Raw genomic sequence first — 12925 nt, forward strand, 5'->3', positions numbered from 1 at the left:
TTTCTAACCTTATGTCAAGCTGTAAAATCTTATTTCTCAAAGTGTACTATACTAAATCTGGGATGTAATTTCCTAAAGAGTAGTCAGAAAAATTAAGCTGTTATATAAAAATCGTAACTTTAAGGTGACATAAAAAATTAGAAATAAGTGGGTAATTAGTGGATTAGTACTCATTAGAAGATGATTTGGGAGTTTAACATTGTTAGATTATACCTTCCTCAATTGAATTTGTTTTATTTAAGATGGGATGATATTTATGAACGAATGAAAAGTCAAGTATTATAGTCACAGACTCTCCCCAGTTTGAGTCGCAAAATATGTTACTGTAAGTTTAAATTGGAGTTTGAAGTTTGTTTGCTCATCCATGATCTTTAAAGATCACAGATGGATATTCAGAATGCTCAAGTAACCTGTGTTTTCTTTACCATTTAGGATTTAAGTGCCCTGTATGCTCAAAATTTGTACCATCAGATGAAATGGATTTGCATCTTGTGATGTGTTTAACAAAGCCAAGAATAACCTATAATGGTAAGTCTGATGCCTTAAAATAATATTAAGTTAGAATTTCCTTACATTTTATGAATTTTATGTTTCAAGTGTAATTTGAAAGTCAGGAAAGACTGTTTCTTCTGTCTTTACTACTCCATTAAAGCAATGGTTCTCAACTTTTGGTCTCAGGACTCCTTTATACTTTAAAAAAATTATTGAGGACTTCAAAGAATTTTTGTTTATCTAATAGCTAGCTTTGTCATATTAGAAATTAAAATTTGATCGATTCATTTAAACACATATATTGACATGTTTTAAATGAAAAGTAAATTTTCTAAGGCAAAACATTTAATGACAGGAGTAGCATTATCTTATATTCTTACAAAGTTTTTACTGTCTGGCTTGATGACAAGGAATTCTCACCTCTGTTTCTGCTTTCTGTTTGTTGTAATATGCATGGCATGTGTTGTCTAGGATGGGAATGAAAAAAGCAAATGATGTCTCAGCAGTATTATGAAAAGAGTTTGTAACTCTTTAAGGAAAAGTATCTCAAAGACTGCCCTACCTCCCCTACTCCACAAGATTCTTTGGACCACACTTTGAGAACCACTGCATTGAAATACAGCCTTTTAGTTCAGACCTGAGTAAAAATAATGCTGGTGATTGTCGTTTTCAAAAATAAGCACACGTGGTTGAAAATGCAACTTTTTTCTTTTTGTCTAAGAGTATATAGGAAATGAAGGGTACATATTTAGGAAGAGAGAAAGTAAAGGTTTATTCAGTAAATATAGTAGATGGATGATGGGGAAAAAGTCAAGAAATGAAGAGAGACCAAAGTTCTGTGAATGCTTCCGTATGTCTCTGTGTTTCTTCCTGTAGACAAATTGGATATTTCATGTTGTGAGCCCAGGAGCCTAACTGGTGTGTGAGTTAGATCTGTCTGTCCCATTCTTTCCTGACCAGAGTCTAGATGTTCAAGACCCCTGGGGAAGTTTTCAGTGTAGTACTCTCAGTACACTTTGGAATAGGCTTGGGAAAAACAAAGTGAAAAAGTTCTCTCATGATGAATAAATAGAATAAAATAAAGGAAAAATGTGAGTTTTACAAAGAATTTTATAAGCAGAGAACAGATTTCAAAAGCTTAAGAGAAATTTCAGATTTTTTAGATGTAAAATTTGATTTGAAATAAAATGAATAGGAAGAGAATCAGTAAAAAAATGATGCCAATTGAAAGATTGAATTAATTCACCAGATACCATTTGAGCACCTGTTACATACTTAGGTGTTGTATTACAGTATAGTCACTGATTTCTTTGAGCTGAGATTTATTGATTAAAGAAAGGTAAAGCTTCCTGTTTGCCTACATTGGTGGAGGAGTCAGATGATGGCCTGCCACCCACATGGGAGACTCATGGGGTTTCTGATGCCTGGCTTTGTTCTAGCCCAGCCCTGGCTGTTGTGGGCCCGTTGGGGAATGAACCAATGGATAGGAAACCTCTCTGTCTGCTTTTGAAGTAAATGAATAAGTAAATAAGAAAAGCATTTTGATTGGATTGATTTGGAGGATTACAAAGGGTTGGTAGGTTGGAAATGTGCTTTGTAACTTAGGCTCAGGGAATTCTAAAACTACTGTGTTTTAAAGGCAGAGCCCCCAAAATACCGTCTATCACAGATGATGAGCCTATATGAAAACTGGCCTCTGTAATGCATAAGAAAGTCATCCGGGATTATTATAAATTTTAGAACAAGTGAGTCAGAGAATATCTGAACCTGAGTCTTTTTCATTATGTGAACCCCATACAATTTCGTGTTTGAATTCCTAAATGTTGATTGCATAAAAATATGTATCAGATTGGGCCTCTAAATTGTATAAATGCTCAAACAAGAAAAGTTTATTCAGCATAATTTACTTACACCTTTTGTAACTTTTCCTAAGGTAGCCATGTCTGAAATTTTTGTTTTTTGCATATTGATGTAATGATCTATGAATATTTAGCAAGGACAGTAGTTTGGGCTACTCTTTTCACCCTGGTTATGTTTGTAGACAAACTACCAAATAGAATGGTTCAGAGACTTCAATATAAATTGGTGATTTAATTTCAAACGTATTCTGACAGGGAAGATGTTTTAAATATTGATTTTGTATTCAGACTAGCCCATAGATTACTTATTTTTAATCCATAGATTGGTCAGAACACGCAAATCCTGGAATCTAAAGAAGAGAATTGACTAGCTAAGTGGATAAAGCTGTTTGTTGCAGGTGATACTTTGGCAGGATGGAAAAATTTTTTAGTGCTACAATGAGTTTTCATCAATATGTATTGCTTTTTAAGTCAGGGACTACCTGTTTCAAGTAATTTTATCTCTTCTGTGTGTTTCATTGTTTGGTTTATGGACCTAGTAATTCCTTGTGTTGTCTATGAACCTAATATAAAATTTATGAATTTAGAGTCTTTTCCTTGTTCCTCATCTTCTAAAATGTTTAAGAGTGGTGAACAAAAAGAAAAAAAATGAATTAAATGTTATATAATTCTCCACCTTGGTCTTTAAACTTTGCTGTATCATGGTATGTCTTACATCATACCAATGTCAGTTTTTACTTTAGACTTTCTGAGATTAAAAGCCATTTTAATGGCTCTTTGTTCTATGATTATGTGTGCATGTGTATCTGGAGGAGGTACAACCTGAAGTTGTCTTCTTAGAGTTAAATTTTAAACTCAAATGTTGAATCAGAGCAATGCTATTCAAAATCGTGAGCAAACCAGCTATGCACTGAACAGGATTTCATTATTACTCTGTAAACATATTTGAAGAAAGATTGAATGAAACGGAAGGCCACTTGTTCTGTAGTAAAAATGAGACAAAAAGACCCCAACTTAAATGCTGTCCTTAGGAGATTTTGATCTTGTCAGGCTCACCCAGATGCTGCCAATATGATGGTATCTGGCAGTTGGCCTTGATGGATCCCCCTGTGCACAGGCAGCCCTGTTGTAGTTCTAATGATCTGGATTCCCACATTGCGTGTTTGCAGTAGACAGTGTCTCTCTCCCTCTCTGGGTACCATCTGGTCTTCCAGATCGTTGAGGTTCTCATTTTAAGTTATATACTTAACTCTCTGCCTTATATTCTACATTTTCTTGGTTTTAACACCCTCTTCCCCTTATCTTTCTGAAAACAGAATGTTTTCTGAAATTGGCATGCCCCTAATAACTGAAGGTTAAAAAAAAAAAAATCTTGGCAACCACCAAGCAGAGTTTTAAATAAGAAGGTAGTTAGCATTTGCCTGGGCATGTGTGAACTTTGCCTTCTGTGTAAGGGCACTGTATCTGATTTGATGTGTATGTGAATTTATTTGCATTGGTATTTTCTGTGGTTGAGATTTAACCTAAATGTGGATCCCTAATTGTAGGTTTAAACTGACTTCATAAAGATTACATGATGAGAAAGCATTCAAATGAGGAGTTAATGAGGAGTGTTTTTTTTTTAATCTGAAAGTATGGCTGTTATCTGTAGAGTGAAAAATGCAACAGAAAGTATCAAATCCCTTACATTATAAAAGTCTCAAAACAGGTGATATCCCAGAAGAGCTTCTCAAAAACAAAAGCAGGAGCTAGACTAATGGAATAGTAGGTTGGGCCTCTGCCTGCTGCCGCTTTGAGTCCTGCCTGCTCTACTCCGATCCAGCTCTCTGCTAATGTCCTGGGAAAGCAGTAGAAGATGACCCAGATGCTTGGGCCCCTGCACCAACATCGGAGATCCAGGAGAAGCTCCTGGCTCCTGGCTTTGATCTGGCCCAGCTCCAGTCTTTGCAGTCCTTTGGAGAGTGAACCAGAAGATGGAAGATTTCTCTTTCTGTCTCTCCCCCTTTCTCTGAGTAACTGTCCTTCAAAAAAAAAAAAAAAAAAAAAAAGTTAAAAAAAAAAAAAACACAACTGTTCTAAAACCCTTATGAGATTCCTATAGGAAAATATACCCTATATTGGGGTCTGTGCTGTGGTGTACTAGATTAAGCATCTGTCTGTGGCGCTGGCATCCCATATGGGCATCTGTTTGTGTCCTGGCTGCTCCACATCTGATCCAGCTCCCTGCAAGTGGCCTGGGAAAGCGGACGAAGATGGCCCAAGTACTTGGCCCCTTCACCCACATGGGAGACCCAGAAGAAGCTCTTGGCTCCTTGCTTTGGATTGACCCAGTTCCTGCCATTGTGGCTGTGTAGGGAGTGAACCAGTGGATGAAAGACTCTCTCTCTGGCTGTAACTGTGCTTTCAAATAAATAAAGCTTTAAAAAAAAAATTGTATATACACACACAGACACACATACTCGCTCTATATTAAAGGGGTAGCTGTGGTGAAAATTTCAGTCAGCAAGTATAATTAGTCACTACCTCAAGAGTTATGAAAGTGACTAATATGTTTACTTTCAAATCATTAAAGTTATAAAAGAGAGAATAGGAAACAAGGGGAAAAATAAGACCCTGAGTAAAGATTTGAAGAATACTTAAATTAGGCTTTTCAGACATTAGTCACTGGTCTTAAAGTCTGGGGGCCAGTACTGTAACATAGAGGGTTAAGTCTCCACCTACAGTGCTGAGATCCCATATGGGTGCCAGTTTGAATCCTGGCTGCTCCACTTCTGGTTCAGCTCCCTGCTAATGTGCCTGGGAAAGCAGCAAAAGATGACCCAAGTCCTTGGGCTTCTGCACCCACGTGGGAGACCCAGAAGCAGCTCTGGGCTGCTGGCCTCACTAGGCTGTTGGCTGCCGTTTGGGCAGTGAACCAGTGGATGGAAGATCTCTTGTCTCTCTCCTAACTTTGCCTTTCAAATTAAAAAATAATTTTTTTAATTAAGAAATCTCAACAGGGTAAACACAAATTGTATACACCTGAGAGGAGAATTAGTGAAGTATAAGGTCTGAGGAAATGATACAGAATGTAGCAGAATAATGAAAAATGAGAGCAAGGTACGTGACATGGAGCCTGAAAGGAGGTCATCTACCATACGTGTAACACCAACAGAGTAAGAATGAAATTGGGAGAGGCAATACATGAGGGCAAATGGAAGAGAAGCTTCTAGAATTGCTGAAAATTAGACATTCTCAAATGATCTCAACTTGTATAAAGGTGAATCCATACCTAGGGACACTGTGAACCAATAGAAAGAGAAAAATATTACAGTAATCTGGAAAATCTAAAAAATAGTATTGAACCCTGTTCCATTTGTGTTAATACTTTAAGAAGACATTGTTTTGTGGAGTAAAGTTCAGCAAATTTTTACTTTATAAAAAATAATGGGGTGGGAGGGCAGCACGATGTCGCAGTAGGTTAATCCTCTGCCTGTGGTGCTGGCATCCTATATGGGTGCTGGTACTAGTCCTGGCTGCTCCTCTTCCATTCCAGCTTTATGCTGTGGCCTGGGAAAGCAGTAGAAGATGGCCCAAGTCCTTGGGCCCCTACATCCGCACGGGAGACCGGGAAGAAGCTCCTGATTCCTGGCTTTGGATTGGTGCAGCTCCAGCAATTGCAGCCATCTGGGGAATGAACCAGCAGATGGAAGACCTTTCTTTCCCTCTCATTGTCTGTAACTCTACCTCTCAAATAAATACAATCTTTAAAAAAAAATAGTTAGAAATGGTTATGTAAGAAATTTTACCATAGTTAGAGTCTCATCCAATTCCCAAAATTATAAGCCTATTTTGTATTGCATTAGATTTCTTGTTACTGTCCTTTGGTCATCACAGCTGTCCAAAAGTAGCACCAATTTGTGTTTAAAATATTGTAGTACTTTGTACAGACTTTAAGCTTACTGAGTTCAGATCCTGGTTCTTTAACTTAATAACTATAAAATCTTGGTGTTCTCTATAGTAAAAGTGGGGCTAGAACTGATGAATATTTTCAGAGTTGTTTTGAGTATCAAATGAGAAACCATGCCTAGTTCTTCATAGGTAGTGAGTGCTGAGTAAACAAGACCTGCTGCTACATGGAGAAATAGTAACCTTGGACTTGGAAAGGTAAACATATAGTAGGATGTCCAGCTGTCTATGCTAAATGCCCTAACTGTTTAAGCCCAAGTTAGTAGTCTTTTTTTAAATATAAATATATATATATATATTTATTCATTTATTTTTTTGACAGGCAGAGTGGATAGAGAGAGAGACAGAGAGAAAGGTCTTCCTTTTTGCCGCTGGTTCACCCTCCAATGGCCGCTGCGGCCGGCGCATCTCGCTGATCCGAAGCCAGGAGCCAGGTGCTTTTTCCTGGTCTCCCATGCGGGTGCAGGGCCCAAGGACTTGGACCATCCTCCACTGCCTTCCCGGGCCATAGCAGAGAGCTGGCCTGGAAGAAGGGCAACCGGGATAGAATCCGGCGCCCCAACTGGGACTAGAACCCGGTGTGCTGGCGCCGCAAGGCAGAGGATTAACCTGTTAAGCCATGGAGCTGGCCCCAAGTTAGTAGTCTAAAAATATTGTTTGACAGTACCATTCTTCACAACATGAAGGAGTTGGGGGTGGGAGGATAATAGAGAACTACCTGTCATGTGGTATTACAATTTAAATGGAAAAAATACAGTCCTGCTTTTTATGTGCAGTGTGGTGGCCTACACAGCTGAAACTGGAAGTTTAAATTTGATGACAGAAGGCTGCCTACTGGAATTCTAGCAGAAACTAATCGTTGTAGCAGCATAGGTGCTTTGATATTCTGTAGAGAAAAAGAAATGCTATAAAAAGCTGACTGTATGTGGATAATGTGTTTATGTTGGGTACATTATTTTCTTAGAGTTTATTATAAAAGGACTTGTTACAAGAGAAGTTAAAATATTTACTTCAGTGGAAGCAGGTTTCTGATAACCATTTTTGATTTTGTAAATGACATTTGAGAAGGAAGATAACATTCTTTATGTACTGATCCTTAATTTGTCTCATCATTTCATAGATATTTATATAAACCTTGCCTTTATTGAGGTTTTCTTTTTCTTCTATCACTTTCATAAGGTTAATTTTTTTAAAAGATTATCTATTTGAAAGTCAGTTACAGAGAGGAGGAGAGGCGGGAGGGAGGGGTCTTGCATTCGCTGTTTCACTCTCCAGTTGGCCACAATGGCCAGAGCTGCGCCAATTTGACGCCAAAAGCCAGGAGCTTCTTCCCGGTCTCCCACACAGGTGCAGGGGCTCAAGGACTTGGGCCATCTTCTACTGTTTTCCCAGACCATAGCAGAGAGCTAGATCGGAAGTGGAGCAGCCAGGACTTCAACCAGTGCCCATATGGGATGCTGGCACTGCAGGTGGTGGCTGTACCTGCTTCACCACAGCACCAGCCCCCATAGGTTGATTTTTGTGTCATTCCAACATTCCAAGTAAGCTTGCATGGGTGTAGGATGAAATCAGAAGAAACAAAACAGGATACAGTCCAAGGGAAGCAGCACAACTTGTCCTCAGAGGGAGACAACTGGTTTCCCACTGGCCACACCTCTTACTCTGGCTAAGATGTTGTGTTCACTAACTTATTTTAAGGAAATTCTAATACAAATATTAATAAAACACATTTCCAATTTTATTTTTACATTTCCTCTATTAAGGAGAAAAGCTGTGACTCCTTGTGAACAGTGTTACCCTTTTACAAGGTTGTTTTAGATATATGTATCTAATACTAATATATTAATATATATTAATAATAGATATGAAGTAAAAGTAAATTAGCTTTTAGGTAGGCATTTAATTTAGAACTTGAAAGAATGAAGAAGAAGGCATGTTTAGAAATAACTAGGCTGGTATGGTATATTTGGGAGCAAATGAGAATTATAAAAGAGGATTAAAGGTGGAAAGATAAATCAGGGCTGTAAAATGAAGTTGTTTTCAAACTTATTTTGGATTTAGAAGGCTAATCTTGTGTTAATATACAAAAATGTAATGAAAAGGATTTGTCTAAATATCAATTTGGAGATGAGTATAGTGCCTTCTGTGTGCAGAGGCTAGGTGCTGAATTGAGACAGGAAACATGGGGGTGTCAACAGATTTAGGTGAACTGAGTTTAGTGAAGGCTGGAAATGACGCAAGGGTTAACAGTGGAGTTACTCAAATTGGGGGTCATTATAAAAGAGTACCTAACCCGTGGCTGGTGCTGTGGCTAAGCCTCCACCTGCAGTGCTGGTATCCCCTGTTTGAGTCCTGGCTGCTCCTCTTTCAGTCCTCTCTGCTATGGCCTGGGAAAGCAGTAGAAGATGACCCAAGTCCTTGGGCCCCTGCACCCTCGTGGGAGACTTGGAAGAGGCTCCTGGCTCCGGATCGGCCCAGCTCTAGCCGTTGCAGCCATTTGGGGGGTGTACCAGTGGACGAAAGACCTTTCTGTCTGTCTCTTCCAATCTCTCTCTGTCTATACACTCTCAAATACAGAAAGAAAATCTTAAGAGGGAGGAAGAAAATCTAAATGCTGTAAACAATATGCCAGGGAAGTTGATCTTTGCAAAATGTAATGATTTGGGGGATTTTTCCAAAATTGAGGAGAGTAAAATTTTGCAAAGAATCTTAGACTATTTTGTTGAGTTCAAGAAAAATGTTAAAGAAATGACTTGTGAGTATCTTTTCAGTGATCATTTGTCACATACATGACATTTTTTAAAGTACTTTTTCCCACATTCAAGTCACTTTTGCCTCAGAAATGCCTTATAGGAGGTCTTGATTTGTCTCAGAGAGGGCACTATTAACACAGTGACCGTGCTTTTTGGGGAATTGTATTTGGCTCTTAAAATTTTAAATATATTAAAGTAACATAACAAAAATAATAAAGAAAAATCTTCTACATAGTCCCATTATTTTTCCATCTACGTATTTATGATTTGCTAAATTTCTTCCAGTGTCTGGCAGATTGATTTTGAGATTTCAGGTATCTTGTTCCCCAGCACTTTACTAGATTGGTACTTTGTTTTCTTTTAATCTGTAAACTCTGTTCCTAAGCGTTCCTCCAGTTCCTAGGCTTTTTCTTATAATGTTACTTTGATATGAGGGACATTAGCTAAAAGTCTTTGACATTCAGCATCCAAGTCTTGGTTCTCAGGCTGTGCAGGGAAAATCAAGCTGAGCCTGAAGCACAAGGAAGTGCTTAGAAAGCCGAGGCTGAAGGCACCCATCTGAAGGAGGTGGAACAAGCCGAGCATGAAAGTGAATACAGCATAGTAGTGGATTACAACCCGGATTACAAAATAAATAAAATTAATACAGTATAATAGTGGATTACAACCCGGATTACAAAATAAACGTTTTGAATCTCTACTGGTATCAGTAATTGAGTGATGGAAATTACCAACTATTGTATTAAAGTATATCTCTCCTTTTAGGTCTATTAATGTTTGCATTATATAATTGGGTGCTCCGGTGTTGGGTGCTTATATATATTTACATTTATTATTTTCTTCTTACTGAAGTGATCCCTTGATCATTATAGAGAGATCTTTGTTTTTATGATTTTGTCTTTCTAAAAATTAGTTATATGTATAATTTAATAAAAGTTTTATTTATTGCTTTGAAAGTCAGTTATAGAGAGAGAGGGAAAGACAGAGAGATCGTCCTTCCACTGGTTCTTTCCTCAGATGGTCACAACTGCCAGGGCTGGGCCAGGTCAAAGACAGCAGTCAGGAGCTCCATCCAGGTTTCTCACAAGGGTGTAGGGACCCCAACACTTGGGCATCTTCTGCAGCTTTTCCCACGCCACTAGCAGGGAGCTAGGAAATGGAGCATCTGGGAGATGAACTAGCACCCAGCAGGCAGTTTAACTCACTGCTCCACAACACCTCTGTGACTTTTGTCTTAATTTCTGTTTTGTTTAATCTAAGTATGGCTACTCATGCTGGCTTTTTGCTTTCCATTTGCATGGTATATCTTTTTCCATCCCATCACTTTCAGTTTGTGTCTTTACTGGTGAAGTGAGTTTTTTGTAGATAGCACATTGTTGGGTCTTGGTTTTCTTCACCCATTAGAGTATTTTAAATAATTTAATTGGAGAATTTAATCTGTTTACATTCGAGGTTATTGATGAATACAGACTTTTTTTCTGGTTTTTTTTTTTTTTTTTTTTTGTAAATGCTTTGTTCCTTTATTTCTCTTTTGTTGTTCATATCTGTGGTTTTCTGTATCGACGGAGATTCTTTTGGATATCTGTTCTGTTGTTGACTTTTATACTTTTACCTGTTTTTTTTTTTAAAGAATTATTTATTTATTTGAAAGTCAGAGTTACACACAGAGAGAAGGAAAGGCAGAGAGAGAGAGAGAAAGTCTTCCATCCACTGGTTCACTACCCAGTTGGCCGCAACGAATTGATTGCGCCGATCTGAAATCAGGAGCCAGGAGCTTCTTCTGGGTCTCCCACTAGGGTGCTGGGGCCCAAGAACATGGGCCATCTTCCACTGCTTTCCCAGGCCACAGCAGAGAGCTGGTTCAGAAGTGGAGTAGCTGGGATTTGAATTGTCACCCATATGGGATGCTGACACTGCAGGTGGTGGCTTTACCTGCTATGCCTCAGCTGTGGTCCTTTTTACCTGTTTTTGTAATGGTAGTTGTTTAGCATTGTTTTGCTTCTAATATAGTACTCCCTTAAATGTTACTAACTGAGCTGGTTTGGTGGTAATAAATCCCTCAAGTTTCTGCTTGTAATGGGAAATTTTTATCTCTTCTTCATTCTGGAGGATTGCTTTGCTGAGTGTAGTTTTGTTGGTAATTTTTTTCTTTTAAGACTTTGACTAGGGGCTGGCACTTTGGCAAAGAGGGTAAAGCTGCTGCCTGCAATGCTGGCATCCCATATGGTACAGGTTTGAGTCCCGGATGCCCCCTTTTGGATCCAGCTCTCTGCTATGGCCTGGGAGAGCAGTGGAAGATGGCCCAAGTCCTTGGGTCCCTGCATCTGCGTGGGAGACCCAGAGGAGGCTTCTGGCTTTGGATTGCGCCAGCTCTGGCCATTGCGGCCATCTTGGAAGTGAACCAGTGGATCCAAGACCTCACTCACTCTCTGCTTCTGCCTCTCTATAACTCTGCCTTTCAAATAAATAAGTAAATCCTTAAAAAAAATAAACAACTTTGACTGTATCACTCCATTTTCTCTTGGCTGTAAGGTTTCTGCTAAGAAGTCTGTCGTTAGTCTACGGGAGATTCCCTTATGGCTGACTTGACGCTTTGCTCTTTTTGTTGAACTTTTGACAGTTTGAGAATAATTTGTCTTGGGAAAGATATGAAAATTTTTCAGCACTTATTTCATGAATAAGTTTTCTATAGTTTTTTTTTTTCTTTTGCCCTCTGAAACACCTGTAATGAGAATGTTTGCATGCTTAATGATGTGCCATAAATCTTGGAGGCTTTATCTTTTTAATCTTTTATTATTATATTTAATTTGAGTTATTTCAAAAGACCTGTCTTCAAGCTCAAAACTTTATCCTTTTGCCTGATGAATTCTGTTGTGGCTCTTTTAACTTTATTTATTGAACTTTAGCTTCAGGGTTTCTGAAAGATTCTTTTTAATAAGTATTTACTTATTTATTATTATTTATTTGAAAGACAAGTAGAGACACATACACAAAAAAGAGATTTCCCACCCACTGGTTCACTCCGTAAATGCCTGCAACAGTTGGGGCTGGACCAAGCTGAAGAGAGGAGCTAGGAACTCCATTTGGTTCTCCCGTGTGGGTGGCAGACTCAACACTTTATTTTTCAAGTTTATTTTTATTTATTTGAAAGACAGAGTTAGAAGGAGAGAGACAGACAGACAGACTGACTGCATCTGATAGTTGGTTCTCCCAGTGGCCACAATAGCCAGGGCTAGGCCAGGTCGAAGCCAGGAGCCAGGAGCTTCTTAAGAGTGTGCCAAGTGGGTGCAAGGGCCAAACAGTAGCCATATTCTGCTGCCTTCCCAGGCATACTAGAAGGGAGCTGGTTTGGAAGTGGAACAGCTGAGTCTTAAACCAGTGTGTACATGGGATGTCTGTGTTGCAGGCAGCAGCTTAACCTGCTAGGCAGCATTATCAGCCCCAAGACTCCGTACTTGAGCCATGAACTGCTGCCTCTCAGGTACATGCAGGAAGCTGGATTAGAAATGGAGGCAGAGGGGGGCTGACATTGTGGTATAGTAGATTAAACCTCTGCTTGTGACACTGGCATCCCATATGGGCATCAGTTCAAGACTTGGCTACTCCATTTCTGATCTAGCTCCCTGCTAATGTGCCTGGGAAAGCAGCGGAAGGTGGCCACAGTCCATGGGCCCCTGCACACATGTGGGAGACCTGGAAGAAGCTCTGGGCTCTTGGCTTCAGTCTGGCCCAGACCTGGGCGTTGTAGCCATTTGGAGAGTGAACCAGTGCATGGAAGACCTCCCCCCGCCCTGTGTATGTGAGTGTGTGTGTCTGTGTGAATGAGAGAGAGGGAGAGACAGGGAAGGAGAGAGAGAGAGAGAGAGAGAGAGA

General features: G+C 39.3%; 1 protein-coding gene across 2 annotated transcripts in view; it reads left to right on the top strand.

Annotated features, from left to right (window-relative positions):
* The window catches only part of ZNRF2 (zinc and ring finger 2), an 89994-nt gene that overhangs the window by 41865 nt on the left and 35204 nt on the right, over window positions 1–12925 (top strand). For both annotated transcript variants that reach the window (XM_062178039.1, XM_062178041.1), the window contains exon 2: window positions 433–528. In XM_062178039.1, the coding sequence (XP_062034023.1) occupies window positions 433–528 (96 nt within the window). The remainder of the gene's footprint in view (window positions 1–432; window positions 529–12925) is intronic.

The sequence above is a fragment of the Lepus europaeus genome, chromosome 20, assembly GCF_033115175.1.
Source record: "Lepus europaeus isolate LE1 chromosome 20, mLepTim1.pri, whole genome shotgun sequence".
NCBI lineage: Eukaryota > Metazoa > Chordata > Mammalia > Lagomorpha > Leporidae > Lepus > Lepus europaeus.